This window comes from Amblyomma maculatum, chromosome 3 (assembly GCF_055883805.1).
Source record: "Amblyomma maculatum isolate TAMU_Amacu chromosome 3, ASM5588380v1, whole genome shotgun sequence".
NCBI classification, from domain to species: Eukaryota; Metazoa; Arthropoda; class Arachnida; order Ixodida; family Ixodidae; genus Amblyomma; species Amblyomma maculatum.
This window is the reverse complement of record NC_139346.1, coordinates 166,596,104-166,612,053: the sequence shown is the minus strand read 5'-3', so window position 1 is coordinate 166,612,053 and position 15,950 is coordinate 166,596,104. Positions and strand designations below refer to the sequence as shown.

The following is a 15,950-nucleotide window of genomic DNA, read 5'->3' as shown; positions in this document are numbered from 1 at the left end:
TAAATTCAGTCAAACGTAACATGCAACTGCCATGAGCTCGAACAGTAAGCAAACAGTAGAATCATTTACACTAATTTTCCTAAATTAATAAATACTAAGCAGGCGCTGGCGCAAGACTAAAACATTATATTTTTTTTTCTATGCCCTGCAATGAATGAAAGCCGAGACCGCATTGTAAGTAATGCATCCGCGCCTTGCGTTATGATTACAAGTGGGGCGAGTTACGCAACTGATTGATTGATTGATTGATTGATTGATTGATTGATTGATTGATTGATTGATTTATAGGAAGGGAAAGGCGCGGAGCATATCACAAAAACTCGCAAACCTGTAAATTAGCGCCCGCTCTTATTTATGAACGTATCCGCTGTTCAAAATTGATCAATAGGAGTGGGACTAATTGATCGTTTTGTGACAAATCTGTGACAAGTTTGTGATGCGATCGTCGCGTAATGCGTTAAAATGTAGCTTGGTTTACAGGAAAGGAAAGTTGCAGTATCTATCGTACTTCTCGGTGGACATCTGTGCGGCGCCGTAAGGGAAGGGAACAAGGTGGAAATGAAAGGATAAGGAGCAAATGAGGTGCCATATATATGGGAGGACTCCGGACTCCAGGATTGACCACTTAAGGTACAGTGCTCTAGAGCGCTGCAAATTAACGGGCACTGACATCGCACAGCAAGCAAACGTCTTTTGAGTTTCACCTCTATCGAAACGAGAACACCGGTTCAAACCCGGGAACGCAGCCGAGTGTCGGCCCCTACTATGTGCTGTGAGCGCGTCCGATGCCAACGCCGGTGGTGCAACGCCGATGGCTGCGTTTGGCGTTTCGTGCAACGCTTATAATGCCGTTCGGTGCGATGCTTTCCTTCTCCTCTTCAGGTGAACTCGTTCAGTCAGAGCAGTGAGAGGAGTAGTTGGGAGCATCTGTTGCTGACATAGCCGGCGCCATCGCTCCGGCAGGCATATGGAGACTTCTCTTTCCATCTTTTTTTTTTTTTTTTTGTCTTTCATAGATCTTTTCAACACCCTTGTCTCCAAATTTCAAGTTTTCAGTTCATGACTGGCGAATTATGTCAACATAACATTCTTATATGTAATGATCATCCGTATAAGAAAGAAATATCAAGCATTTAAAAACCATGTGTTCTAGACGATGCTGTGTGGGGATCAGTTTAACAAATAAACGTTATAGGTGTGAAAGATATTTAATGAAGGATGGTAAATTCTGTGCTCACTGTGCTAATCGAAGCACTAAGTCACAAAAAAAGAAAGTCAATAAAAGTACAAACACCTTGCCTATTATACTATGAACATAACTATGAAAGAAAAAAAAGCAGGTCTCACCGAGATTTGAACTCGGATCGCTGGATTCAGAGTCCAGAGTGCTAACCATTACATCATGAGACCTACACTTGTTCCGACGCCGGGAATCGAACCCGGGCCTTCTGGGTGAAAGCCAGATATCCTAGCCACTAGACCACGCCGGAGACGGTTGACGCACCGGGAGGAGAAAAACCGGTAGATAACTGCACAGAGCACCGAGAAGCGTCGCTGTAGTCGCTTGAATGGCGCGCGAATTTGACAAGGTGCGACATGATTTCTCCCGTTTCCTTTTCACTTTGCTGGTGAAAGGGCCCTTTTCTTTTTGTTTTTACATCATTTGGCTACACTGAGAGAGGTAAAATCAAATAGGACTCAGCTGCAACACTGCTTTTCTGGAAAGGCCAGTAACATACAAACATGAACTGTTACACTCATTTCATTTAGATTTGCATACGTATTTACAAGGATTTTACAAGGAAAAAGATAGAGAGAGAGAGAGAGAGAGAGAGAGAGAGAGAGAGAGAGAGAGAAAAGAAAACTCTGGATTGCGACGATCTTTGTACTAGTTTTATTATTTTTGCGCACAAAACATGCAGTGTAATACGCACTTTCGCCCTAGTTCAAATGACCCTAGCGACGCCAGTGCCGTATATTATGAGTTCGTAAACAATCGTGGAAGTCCTAGCCACTAGAGAGGGTAGGACGACGAGGCGGCTCACGCGCGAGCCCGAGGTTTCGTCGACCGGGCAGTGAGCGCGCCCTCCAACCCGAATTTCACGAGGGATGGGATAATTTCTTTTTCTTTTTTTCGTGATATTGCCCGCCGCTCTTGGCTGGAAAGGCGCACATATTTGCCTCCCCACAAATCCTTAACGAAGGGGCAGAAAGTTACCTGGCGCCAGAAACGAAGTGGCGTCCGTGTGCTGTGCTATGTCAGCGCACGTTAAAGATCCCCAGGTGGTCGAAATTACTCCGATAGCCCTCCACTACGGCTCCTCTTTCTCTCTTTCTACTTTCTCTCCCACCTTCCTCCCTTTCCTTACGGCGTAGTTAATGTGTCCACAGAAAATAAATGAGACAGTTACCGCGCCTTTCCCTTCCTATAAATCAATCAGTCTAAATCAATCAGCTACCTGGCGCCGGCTACAAACACTCTCCCTATTAAATCTGGCGGTGCTTGCCCTGATGTACCAAGGCCAAAACAATCCAAACTGCAATAAATGCGGCGAAAGAGCAACGTACGATCACATTCTCTGGAACTGCGCAAATGATCCACCTGAGGTGGAACTAATACAGCTCCCTTCTCCCGAGCAGTGGGAAGCCGTGCTGGTCAGCTCGGAACCGAAGATTCAACTACGGGCCATCGAACGGGCTAATAAAATCGCCGCCAGCCATGGACTAGCGGCCATCTAGTACGTCTCTCCTGAGACCTGCTTGAGCGACGAAATAAATGTTTTGCAATCCAATCTAGCCTTCAGCAAGACACCCTTTTGACAAAGGCCGCACATAACTTTCAGCGCCTATTCATTTTCAGCTTTTCCATCCTTTGTGCTGCAGCCTTGGCACAGTGGCACTAACTTTTTGCTACAAAAATAAACTTTTGATAAATGTTAAGACTATACTGTACATACAATGAAATAAAATACTGCCATCAAATTCAAAGACACGCGTGTGCTTCTCGCCAGACGCTGTACACAGACTACATTGATCCCATGGAAGAAGGAGAGAGGAACCGAGCCAATATTGATCTTTCTACATCCCTGCGCCACCTTTACTGCGCATTTCGATTTTCCGAACAACCCCAGTGGTCCAATAAAAATAACCTGAAAGTCCACTGCACTTTCGCCAGCTAGATGCGTGCCAATTGCACGCAACTGCAAGCGACACGCGAACAGCGCTTTTCAGCGCGTTCCGGAGATAGCAACCGGTTCTGCCGCTCAGCCGCTCGCTGCCGTCTCCGGCGTGGTCTAGTGGCTAGGATATCTGGCTTTCACCCAGAAGGCCCGGGTTCGATTCCCGGCGTCGGAACTAGCGTAGGTCTCATGGTGTAATGGTTAGCACTCTGGACTCTGAATCCAGCGATCCGAGTTCAAATCTTGGTGAGACCTGCTTTTTTTTCTTTCATAGTTATGTTCATAGTATAATAGGCAAGGTGTTTGTACTTTTATTGACTTTCTTTTTTTGTGACTTAGTGCTTCGATTAGCACAGTGAGCACAGAATTTACCATCCTTCATTAAATATCTTTCACACCTATAACGTTTATTTGTTAAACTGATCCCCACACAGCATCGTCTAGAACACATAGTTTTTAAATGCTTGATATTTCTTTCTTATACGGATGATCATTACATATAAGAATGTTATGTTGACATCCTTGCTTTTTAGTTTTCTTACCTCGCCTTTTATAAATTATCGTTTTTACCTAGTTAAGATGTAGGACGTCTGTGTGTGTGGCGGTCTTTTTTCTTTTCTTTTTTTTAGTAACTAGCATTTAGACGTAGAATACAACCATTGGATTTCAAACCACAGTCAAGACTTCCTATTATTTCCGCTTTTCTTTTTAACTTTCCTTCGCATTCAGCAAGATTTCTCCTGTCGAGGTACAGCTCACAGATAACCCAGAGTGTTTGCATTAAATTCGTGCATTTTTTTTTTTCCTTTATATACATGTAAATAAGTTTCTTGTCCTATTTACTATTCCTCAAAGGTGCGCAAGGCACATTACATGAAGGACATTACATTCCAAATATCAATCCTCTAACACCGCGTCAGAATGATGAATAAATTTTCTCCGATTTTGCAGCCTCGAGTACGCATCTTTCTTTTTTCTTTTTTTTCTTTTTTTTTAAGATTTGCCTTTCATTCTCTCCTTGCCGCCAGGGACCGATGCGCTGTCCGAGCTATGCTATTACTATGTGTTCTCGAATTGAATTACATTATATCTTTGTTAATGAAGCTCTTAAACTTGCGAGCGCGGAACGGGATCACCGTCTTGCCGTTGGCTTCACAGGACAGGCAACGGGCCGTCGCATGACATGAGAATATTAATTTATTTTGAGTGAAGTTTACGCACTCACTCTCATTCAGACGTTGTATGTACCTCATAATTTCACGCAGACGTCATAGTCACTATGATCAACCCGATCCCTATTCTGAGCGTGGAACAATGTCGTGTTCACGGGTTGGCAAATAAGTATGTGCCATGGTTGGAATTCGTTGGTGGGAGGGGGGAGGGAGCGAGAGGGCGAAGTCAGCTGGCAGGGTTGGCTATCATCGTCGAGGTCATCCTCTTCACACTGAATATGCGTGTTTTAAGGCGAACGTTTTTTATGGCCCATGACTCGCCGGTGTGTCCGTGCGTGCGTCCGTGCTTCCGCGGCAGCTGTCAATCATCTTCAGGATTACGATTGTTTCAGTACTGATAGTTCATCAATCAATAATGGAGTAGTAGGTGTATGAGCATTAGTTAACAATAATTAGTCAAATTGTCAGTGATAATTAGTTAACTAGTAAATTATAATTCGTTAATTAGTATGCTTTGAGACACCTTAAACGCACTTAAACGCACGCACTGCATATGCGCAGTGGCCTCGTGCGCAAACCTCAACCAACACCTAGTAGCCACCAAAAATGACGTCACAGCAGCATGAGTCGCCAAACGAAACCAAGTAGCGGTCAAACAGAGGGAAGGGACAGTGGTGGTTTAAGGCTTTCGCCTCTGCGTACTTTAGATCGTCAAAGTGCCTCCTGAATTTTTTGCTGAAGGACATACGTTCGATCTCGGTTCTGCATTGCAGCTCGTGCTCATTCGGAGTCGCCGAACGCATTCAACGACAGCAGCAGCGACACGCATTCTACCGCCGCCGAAGAGGCGGAGCCGGTCGGTGCGAGCTCAGTGTCGCTACCCAGCCGCGACGCACTGGCGTTCCCAGCGGAGGCGGTGCTGGCAGGCGTGCTGTTCAACCGGCGCCGCTTTTTCTTCGGCCGCTCCGCCGGCTCACGCCAGGGCCCGTGCGTGGTGGCCGCGCCACAGCCACGATGCCTCATGGTCTGGCTGGGCATGCCAGCACACTTCGAGGATGATTTTGAGTACTTGGTACGCAGCGGACACACTCGTATTATACGACGTTGTTGTTGTTGTTGTGGCTGTAGGAAGAAGGAAAAGAAAATGCACGGGCCTGCTACTGGCTCTGTAGCTGAGCCACCTCTGCTGCCTCGTGCGGACAGAAGAGAAAATAGAGAAGAAAGAAAAGGAAGAGAGAAAGAAAGACGCGCGCCGCAACAACAGCCGTCGTCCACCACCGAGGCGGTGGCGGGTGCATTGACGGCCTACAACAGATAAAAATTCGGTGGCAGGCTAGCCCCCGCCGCAAGCGGCGGTGACCTACCTGCCCCAGCGACGGGTTTCAACCCGTTCGGAGAAAACTTTGGATGACAACGAGCGCCAGTGGTATTCTGCACACAATCGTTATTTTCGCAGTTATTTGACACCGCCATCATAAGATACATTGGGCGTATATTTTATGAGGTTTCGTTGCAGGTTTCTGCTATTCGAAAATAGAGAGAAATGGGTAGTATATTATGAAGTCATCATTCTCCACTCCATCGCCAGCTGCCTTCGTGCTAGTATGTTTGGTGGCCTGTGAAACCGAGTCTGCGGCGAAGACGAATGTGCAAGTATACGTCCGTTACTCACTTTAGTACCGTTAAAATGAATCCATGGCGCTCGCGCATTTTAGTTAGTCTGAAGCTTTTTCTGAACATATGATCGGCAAGCATGTCTGTGAATTTAAAGATTTTTATTGATAACTTCCACGATGCTACTGATCGGTTCAATCTTGATAAAAAAGTAATAAACTTGGTCAGCTTGACACGTGCACTGCATTTCCAAAGAATCAAATCCTCCTGAAGCTCCCCCAAGCCATCCAGAAAGATAACGCCAGAAGGAAGGCGTATGCCTCTAACTTTAATCGCCTACATGTCCCCATAAACATCCAACTTGTCTCTTAGCCAGTGGTAATTGCACTGTGACAATGCATACAGTACCATCGGGACTATTGGTTTGATATTTCCCTGAAAAACAGGTCCGGATCGATATTGTCCGGATATGCTCATCTATAAGCGTTCGCGTAAATTTTCGAAAGCGTAAAAGTGGTAACAATTTATATCACGACTTTTCTTTAGTCGTGGAATAAATGTTAGCTCTTTTTAACCTAAGCATCAACGTTCCCGCAGCAGGCTCTCATGGTATACGCACCCATAGCGTATACCACGGCATCCTGATCGTGTTTATAGTATATCAAGGGTGGTATCCTGCGTGCAGTGGATGTACTCGGTGAGGTACACAATCATCTGCTTGCTGTTCGTAAACCATGTCACTGTGCTCCTCTGTTCACTCAGTGTTTTGCGTATCGCCAGAAAAGTAGTTTCGGGCTGTGGTTATTTTATTCGCACATTATTGCCAGTCTTGTGAAAATCCATATAAGCGGGAGTGGCTCATACAAAGCACGACGTTGTTTCACGTGTAGGTTGCAGAAGGCTATATTAAGGACCGTTTGGGGAAAAAAAAAAAAGTCAAAGGAACAAGCAAGAATTGTTGCAAGATTTGTTCTCGCATGTTTCGATGAAATGAAAAGCAACAGCAACAGTAACAACAACAACAAAAAAAAAAAAAAAAAGCGCGTGTGCAGTGATGTGATTTGATAATTAGATAATTAGCTATAAAAGGGCAAATTTTGGATTAAGGAATTGAAAACTCATCTGGGATTAATCACGCCGATCGGCGCAGGCTCACTCGGATGGCGTCACTTTCACGTGGGTGGCGCACCAGGCCGGCGAACCGTGGCCGTCGAACGCTGTGCGGCTGAGCGCCGACATCTCGGCCGGTGGTCGGGACCGCTGGCCACGCGTCGAGGACTTCTACTACGGCCGATGCGCCGGCTACAGCCACAGCTCGCTGCTCGCGGGCGTTGTGCGAGTCTCGGAGTCGCCCAAGCTGATTGTCATCGACAACCACCGCGTGCGCCTGTTTCCGCGCTACGAGCTGCTGGTGAGTGCAGCGTTCATGCAGTGTCCGTGCGCAGGCGCACGACAACCTTGTTCTCTTTTTCTATTTCTTTCTCTTCCCAGACAGCTAAGAGCGCGAGAACGGGCCGTATTGTGTAACGCATCCTCCCCCCCCCCCCACACACACACACATTTTAGTACTTTTCCCCTTGTCTGTCTTCACGTTATCTCACTAACAGAGTTTAAATGCTGGACCTGGCAAAGTGGCTTTTTTGTGGGAGACCATTGCGCTCTTAATTATTTGTAGTAGGCTATTGAATGGGTGCGATACCTGGCCGTGGTTGCCAAACCGTGATTCAATAAAAATGTGAAACGTTCTCGTGAAGTTACAGCGCACGCCAAGTAACTACTTCAGGTCATAAACACGCGCGCTTTGCACATACATATAATAGTGGGGGCACCTTCCCATTCTTCTTATGTAGCTTACTAAAACAAAAATATGCAGATGCTAATGGCTATGTGCCAGTTACGATGGTTGCAAAATCTACAGTGAACGAGCCTCTATTACTTGAAAAAAAAAAAAAAAAAGCTTTTATTTATATCTATAGGGGACTAATATATGACATACATATACAAAGTGCGCGCTCGATGTAAATGACGACTAGCAACAGTCATCACAGCGACCCAACCTCAGTCAGCGCTTTAATGAAAAATCCATTCAATCGCCAATAGCTTAGCCGCTGAAAGAGTCGGCAGTTACTGGTCATGTAATTATTGTCGGGCTCAAGTTACCATTTCCAACCACTTGCACAGTACCAGGGTAAATTCGCGAGGCCTCGACGTGGTTTAAAAAAAAAACATGGCTTCTTCTGGTATGCGCCTGAGATGCAATGTCATCTCCTCTGCATGCGGCTTCGTTTCAAGTGGCTACATGTGGCACTCGTGCGAGAGTGTTTTTGTCAAAACACTGGCGAGGAGATGTGACCTCGACGTCGCCAAGTGCACTGCAAGTTGTCAAAACCCACTTAGTGCCAAGGACGTTGCACAGCTCTGGTGCAACTCGGTACTGCTAGGCGTGAACCCTTCTTCCTTTTTTTTTTTTCTCGTTGTCTTTCTCCTTCTATCTCTTATGTCACGCCACATCATATCTCGCCTCTGTCTCCTGCATCCGTTCTAATATCACCCGCGTACCTAAGCGCAATGCTACAACTATACTCCCCCCCCCCTCCCCCGGCGGGAGCACACACACACACACACACACACACACACACACACACACACACACACACACACACACACACACACACACACACACACACACACACACACACACACACACACACACACACACACACACACACACACACACACACACACACACACACACACACACACACACACACACACACACACACACACACACACACTTAGTGGCGTCCGTGTGCTGTGCGATGTCAGTGCACGTCAAAGAACCTCAGGTGGTCTAAATTTCCGCAGTCCTCCACTACGCGTCTCCCATACCCTGAGTCGAATTGGAACGTTAAGCCCTACGAACCTGCTGCACACTATCGCCAAACCAACCTGGGCTGCAATTGCCTCCGGCTGCACGGACAACTTATCCGCCGCCTCCCACAAGGGTGGAGGAGGTATCTCTGAGACGGCTGAGGGTCGGAGTGGCTCTTACGCCCGCCGTTCGACACCAGTGGCAAAGTACTACTATTCCAGTTCCCGACAAATGCCCACACTGCGAAGAACCGGCTTGCGACACCACTGTACGGCATCTAATATGGACATGCCCAGGAACTTCGCATATGCGCAACACCATACTACAAAAAGCTGGACTTTCACCAAGTAATGACTCTCATTTCCACTTATGGACAACAAACAACATTTATGCACGCAGTTTGTGTGACTTCTTGCACATGGCTGCGCTCCACACATTCCTGTGACGCTATACCACCACCTTTTATGCCGTGTGGCAAACTCAGCGCCATAAATAAATAAATAAGCCCTACGAACCAACTAAACAAACACACCCACACCCACACAGGACGTCTAGTCGCCTCATTTTCATTCATAAATTAATTTTCTTTCCACTAAATAGCACCATGGAATGCCCTACCGAACACCATCGTATCAATTGTACTGGCCGCAAATCATTCCCGGAAAACTTAATCGACCCTTTTTCGTTATGGCAATCTTTTCAGTCATATGTCGTATCTTTAAGCAGCAGGCAATTGTTTTTGCTATTCTTTTTCAATGCCATGCCTTTTACACTGTGTTTACTCATGTAGTGCATGCGTGTTCTCTTTTTTATTTATTTATTCGTTCTCTGTTTTGAAATGTTCTTGTTCCTGTTTGCATGAAATCTTGAGTTTGCTGCTGCCTTATTTAAGACCATCGGGCCTTTAGATTAGGTTTGGTTTATGGTGTTTAACGTCCCAAAGCGACTCAGGCTCTGAGAGACGCCGTAGTGGAGGGCTCCAGAAACTTTGACCACCTGGGTTTCTTTAATGTGCACTTATATATCGGACAGCACACGGGCGCCTTGCATTTCGCCTCCAGCGGAAGCGGTCGCCGGGGCTGAGATTCGAACCCGTATCCTTGGGTAGAGAAGTCGAGCGCTCTAAACATCGCATCACCACGGCGGGGTCCCAGGGCCTTAAAAGTAAAAATAAATGAAATGAGAACCATGGTATGGGGGTGGGCTTATTATTTACAAAATAAGCAAGAAATGCATAAAAACCAGTAACAGACAGAGTAAGGCTTGTCCTAGAAACAGCCCTTGCTCACTCTCCTCGTCCTTCTCTTTCACATGCGTAACGCCGTGCCGCGTAGGGTAATTGGAGCAACAATGTTATTGCTCTTTGCCGGTTGAACATGCTTTCGTTTTAAGACAAATGAATACTGTTCTTTCACCGCTTGTACAGTATATAGCGTTGGTGCTGGGCTTTTGTCACGTTTACCAAATGTTTACGACTGATCGAGATCTTGGGTATTTGTAGGAGGACTGAATCAAAGTCACAAAGAACTCTCGCTCGCTTAACCAAATGTGTCACCACTATCTCGTCTCTGGTCTATGATTTGAGAGAAAGAAGGAGGAGGCCTGTTTATATATTCATGTAGCTGCACAATTTTTTCGATTCACAATGGACGACGTGCTTTTCCGATAACGCACTCAGTTCTCTTCACATGCGTGTATACAGAAAAACTAAACAAAAAGAAATATGTAGGTGAATTTTTTTGCGAGCAGTATGCATAAGCGTGGTGATAGAAAATTGTGGTTATTTTTGATCGAGACAAGTAGAAAAGGCACCGTAGGCAAAAGAAAGCAATCAGTGCAAGCCATTTTATGAGCTTCAACGTGCCCTTTTATGCTGCTCTTCGACGGTTTGATTTCTAGCCTATCGCTGTCACCACATTTGAATAAAATGCTGCAGTGGCCTTATAAAGCGTATCTTTCCCTCCCTGTATTCTTCGATCCCTTAATATGCGCCCAGAAAATCAAAAGAAACATCACCACTTGTGGAAAGTTATATCTCTTCCAGCTGATACTTGCAACGTGCCACTCCCATTGAGTCCGCACTATTCTCAAGGACACGTGTTTCACGAAACCTTCAGGTGTACACTTGTTTTGGAAAATTCTGCTGATATAGAGCGTTTTTCTCCTGCTGCGGAACCCACGCTGTGCCGTCTTTTTGGGCTCCACGACGGGACGTCATTTAACGCGCACCACACCTGCCACTTGCAACCCTGGACACGGTTCTCAGCATTGAGCAGAAATGTGCAACTTTATTTTTATTTCCTGGCCTCCTGCCCCACAGAAATGCGCACCTCGCTTCTTATCTCTTAAGCCCACGCACCAACAAACGCTCGCATCGACTTGCTAACCATCTGCCGCCGAAGTGAAGGCGTGCATGTGTCTCTCCCGACTTGCAAAATATCTCTCCGTCTAAAAAAAAAAAAAAAAAGAAGAAGAAAAGTCTAACAAGATGCGTCTGAGCCAACAAGCGTGGGAAAGATCCGCTCAGGCTGCCGTGAACTCCGCGATCGAGCACATGTTGACATCTCGCAAACCGATTTCACGAAGCTGCTGCAACCTTTCGGTCACGTGATGCCATGCCACTGCTTTCCGCGTTAAACCGGCTTCGCGAACTGCTCATCCGCGCAAACAACGCGGGAAGAAAAAAAATAACTGGCCGAGCTGCTGCCGCAACGGTCCTGCATATGCGGACGAGACATCCGTATAGCCGTGAAGGAGGTCGGCAGCACGTCGCTCGTTCCAGTCATCGGGGCCGATCGGAGGCAGGCAGGCACCGCGCCAGGCGGAAGTACCAGTTTCTGTTTTCGTTTGCCAACGTGCTCAGCGGAAGTCTGCGTCTGTTCACAGGTGTTGCGCCGGCGTCGAAGCTCCGAAGAGAGCAGACAGTTGTGTAGTGGTAAAGCACTTCGTCTCATCGGGTGACCACGACAGCGGGACGCCCATTCTTGAAACAGCACTGAAGCGAGGTAGATACAGGTAGAGTGACAGCCGACTTTTGTATGCCGTGCTCGACGTGCGAGTGTCTGGCAAAATGAGGCAGGCGCGATGCTCGTTTGATTGAGCAAGCCTCCTCGACTCGCGCTAGCAACAGCTGACGAATCTATATATAAAGCTCCTCTTCGTGTGTGTTTGAAAAACTAAAATGAGAAACGCTTAGAAGTTGCGAAATACGACGTGTATGTCGACTTCTCGCCTCGCAAAGAAACGTTGCGCGGCCGTCCTGTGGGAGGCGGGCTGTACAGGAGAGCTGAGAATTGATTTCGACTGTACCTGACTGCTCATTGGAGGGTCAAATTTTAAAGTTAAAGCTCAGCTACTTTGGTCATCTGATGAGAAGAGAGGAGTCGCTGGAGAAAGATTTGATGTTGGGAAATGTTGAGGGTCACCGGAGAAGGGGTAGGCAGCGAACGCGGTGGTTAGATGGCATCTTCGAGGCGCTGCAGATGAAGTTATGTGATGTTAGGAAAATAGTGAGAGACCGGAAAGCGGGGCGTGATTTGGTCCATAGGGTCACGAAGAATCGGACACGACTGAACGACTGAACTGAACTGAACTGAACTGTACCTGCTTCGAAAGAACAGTTTGATCGGTACAATGCGTAGGTTATCTAAGTTTCGGCCTCAGATATAAACCTCGGGTGCAGGTACAGGTTCTACTTTATTACACGGGCCATTTATCCATTGCAGCTCCATCGAAATGAGACCGCTGTGACCGCGTGACCAAAAAGTGTGGCGTAATGTCACAGACACTAGCATCACAGCAGCTTGCAACCGAGAACGACAATATATTTTATACCACGCGCTTATAACAAGTGGACAACAGCTTTATTATGACAACCCGAATATAGTGTTATCGTAACCCAAAAGCCCATTCTCTGCTCTCAAATGCATGATGGACGTTGTATAGCGTTATATTTAGTCAGAAATTCCTTTGGGGGGGCAGCACTCTGATGTTCCAAAAGTGTTTCCAAGCTCTCCTTCGTCATTTGTCACGACGGGGACCGCGCTGCACCTTGTGCAATATCCACTCTGAAACCCCCTTCGATGCCATGATCACACCTCAACCACACAGCCTTTTTATTTTTATTTTTTGTTTTGCTGCTATATGTCCTCCTGGATAGCTTCCTTATAGGCCAGCTAATGTAGCGGGCTTTCGGTCACGGATAATGCCACTCCAACGCAATTTTCTCTAGACAACTCCCTTGTGCTCCAATCGCATGTAGTGACAAAAAAAAAGTAGTAATTGGACAACTGCAACAAAGTTTCGTTTACAAAATTTGACTATACGGGAGGACGTATCAATAAGTGAAAAAAAATCGGGTGTAGAATGACATCCCTCAATGGCACTCAATTTTTTAACGTCCAGGCGGAAAAAGGTACCGCGACTACCGCCTAGACGAGGCCAGATAGCGGTGTAGCATTGCTTCAGAGACCCGCGCGCATAACCCCCCCCCCCCCCCCCCCCTCTTGGCTTCACTGTAGCTTCCTTGCCGAAAATATCGACAGAGGCAGAACCTAGATTCATTCTTCGGTTTATTTTTTATCTTACAAAAGCGCCTTTATGACGAGAGTATACATTGCTCGGTAGAGCACAGTAATCTATAGATGCATGCCAACATCAATTTGTCTTTAGTGTCCATCAAACTTCTTCAAAGTTGTGTATGAATCATTATTAGCCTCACTATGCCCACTGTATGTAGGCTTTTGTCCTGTTGTGGGCGTACGGTCAGGCTCATGATGATGATAATGAACCACGGCGTGACCAGACCAGGGGCACAATAGCAGACGCACTTCTGGCCCTCAATCGCAGGTGAGGAATAACCCTGGCTACCCGGTCGAGCGCTGGCACCAGTGTCAGGACCGGTGCAACACCACCGACCGAGCGGTCTACGGAGGACTGGAGAGCGGCTCGCCCACATTAGTGGGCAGGGCGTACTTTGACGGCAGCTTCTCACCCTGCAAGGTGGTCTCCGTGGGCTGCGTGCTGCCCGGGGGACAGGTACCACTCACATTTCATTATCGTTATCTCCGCTAAGTCAACATCACCTAATTCAGTCTTAAGCTTCTGGGTGGTGCTGGTTGAGTCCGAGGCAAAACAAAAGCTTCCCCTGGGTGACCTTCAGTAGTATTTACCATATACGTACTCCACGAAGTTTTTGAACGCCATGTCCCGATTCGGCAACACTTTCCTTTCAATGTTGCACACTTTGCGACCAAAAGTTATTGCTGGTTATTTGATTCCCGTCTCCTCCTGAGTCCAAAATATCGTCAACTTGAAACTTTTTTTCTTACTCGATGGTGGTGTTTTTTATGATGGCGTCTATCATTTGCGAGAACGGGTATTGACACTCACGCCTGTACATTTTGAATCGCTTATCACACGCCCAGCCTAAAGCGAGCGCCGAGTGGTATAGCATGTATGTACTATTATATGCGAAAAGATTTCGCCTTCATTGTGGATTTTAACTGTTATGGTTGATATCGGTAGCCCTCATTACAAATAAGGTCGTGCGTTTTAGAGCAAACGGGAAGGGGGTATTTCTCTCGCTTTGAGTTATACGTGCTACACACGCCTGTCGCGCAGAAGCTATATTCAGAGAGAGAAAAGGGTCGATGTGAGGCCGCGAACATCTCTGAGCATGTGCGGTCATACTTGTTCGGTCTCTGCGGCGCTTTCGAGCACGACGACAAACTACGTGGACATCATTTCGGCAGAAAAAAAAAAAAAAAGAAAAGAAAAGAAAAAAAAAAAGCTCGAACACAAAGACCGCTCTTCAAGTAAAAACAAAACAAAAAAGGCTCCGCCGACGCCGCGCCCCTCCGTTCAGCTGATGAAGCTTTGAGAGGCAACGCTCTTTGTTAATATTTTTTATTCTCTTTCTTTACGTATAGTTAGAAGACACAACTTGCCCTATTTCATGCCCCTCTTTCATATGCTATACCGTTGACTGAAATTGGTTTTCGGCAACATGCCGCGTTATTTTAGGCAATATCGAATATTTCCAAGCTAGCAATGAATTAGCTGTGCTAAAAGAAACCATTTACTTTTGCCTGTCAGCTTTTGAAAAACACACACGTGTAACACCGCGACAAAAAGAAAACTCACAGCACCGAATGGGGGCGCTGTCTGCGACATCGCAGGTGGCGTTCTTCTAATAATGAGTCCATTAAAAAAAAATGAGAGAGAGGGAGAGAAGGAATGGGAATGTTAGAGTGGCGCCGGCGCTTACCCTATCAAGTCCTGGAGCGTCAATGGACAAGAAGTGGAAGCTGTGACAGATTTTCTGTTCTTGGGCTCCAAGATTACCTCGGAAGGAGACTGCAGCCATGAAATTAGGAGACGCCTGCTAGCACGTTTTGTGATTCCTAACCGGGGAGCATATGTATAAAAACGACTCTCTCGCTCAGTTCGTCGCTTTGCGTCGACCGCGTATAAATGCTCTCAAATCATGCAACTCTTTTGATATAGGGCATGTCACTCGAACGTGCCATAAAATTTGCCTTTCCCGGACGAAACGACTTTGTTGTTTGGAAAATGAGTCTCCGCGCCGATCGGTGAGGTTTTTGTCGTCGACAGTCGTGACATCATGCATAGAAGGCGCTGAAGTAATATATATATATATATATATATATATATATATATATATATATATATATATATATATATATATATATATATATGTAATTAAAAAAAAAAAAACTTTTCTGCCACAGTAGCAACAAGCATTCCTTCCCACGCAAGTGTGCTTAAACGCCTCTGCGGCAACTCTGTATTCGAAGCAAAGTGCATTGCAACGGGATCGTCTGCGCGATTCCGAATCGTCACCACGTGTTCCAAAGGCAAGCCTAGGCAAGCCTAGGCAAGCCTAGGCAACGTTAGCTCTTGGCTTAGGTGCAAATGCGGTTCATTCAGTCATATCTTTATCAAACACCGCTGACGCACATGCACGAATAATAGACCTTAAACATGGCTGTACAGCACTAGATGGCGTAAGTTATTGCGATAAGATATCTTTAAGGAATTCGCTTTGTACATATTAGGAGAGGGAGACAGATAATAATACATCCAACAACG

At 46.4% G+C, this 15,950-nt stretch overlaps 1 protein-coding gene and 4 non-coding genes across 5 annotated transcripts in view; 3 read left to right on the top strand and 2 right to left on the bottom strand.

The window, feature by feature from the left end:
- LOC146196769 (uncharacterized) overlaps positions 1–15,950 on the top strand; it is a 49,035-nt gene that overhangs the window by 10,774 nt on the left and 22,311 nt on the right. Inside the window, exons 3-5 of the mRNA XM_084597073.1 lie at positions 5,125–5,423; positions 7,116–7,376; positions 13,686–13,874. Of these exons, the coding sequence (XP_084453199.1) occupies positions 5,125–5,423; positions 7,116–7,376; positions 13,686–13,874 (749 nt within the window). The remainder of the gene's footprint in view (positions 1–5,124; positions 5,424–7,115; positions 7,377–13,685; positions 13,875–15,950) is intronic.
- TRNAQ-CUG (transfer RNA glutamine (anticodon CUG)) lies at positions 1,339–1,410 on the bottom strand. The gene has a single exon. It is a non-coding gene; the product is annotated as a tRNA-Gln (tRNA).
- Positions 1,419–1,490, bottom strand: TRNAE-UUC (transfer RNA glutamic acid (anticodon UUC)). The gene has a single exon. It is a non-coding gene; the product is annotated as a tRNA-Glu (tRNA).
- TRNAE-UUC (transfer RNA glutamic acid (anticodon UUC)) lies at positions 3,283–3,354 on the top strand. Its single transcript has one exon. It is a non-coding gene; the product is annotated as a tRNA-Glu (tRNA).
- Positions 3,363–3,434, top strand: TRNAQ-CUG (transfer RNA glutamine (anticodon CUG)). Its single transcript has one exon. It is a non-coding gene; the product is annotated as a tRNA-Gln (tRNA).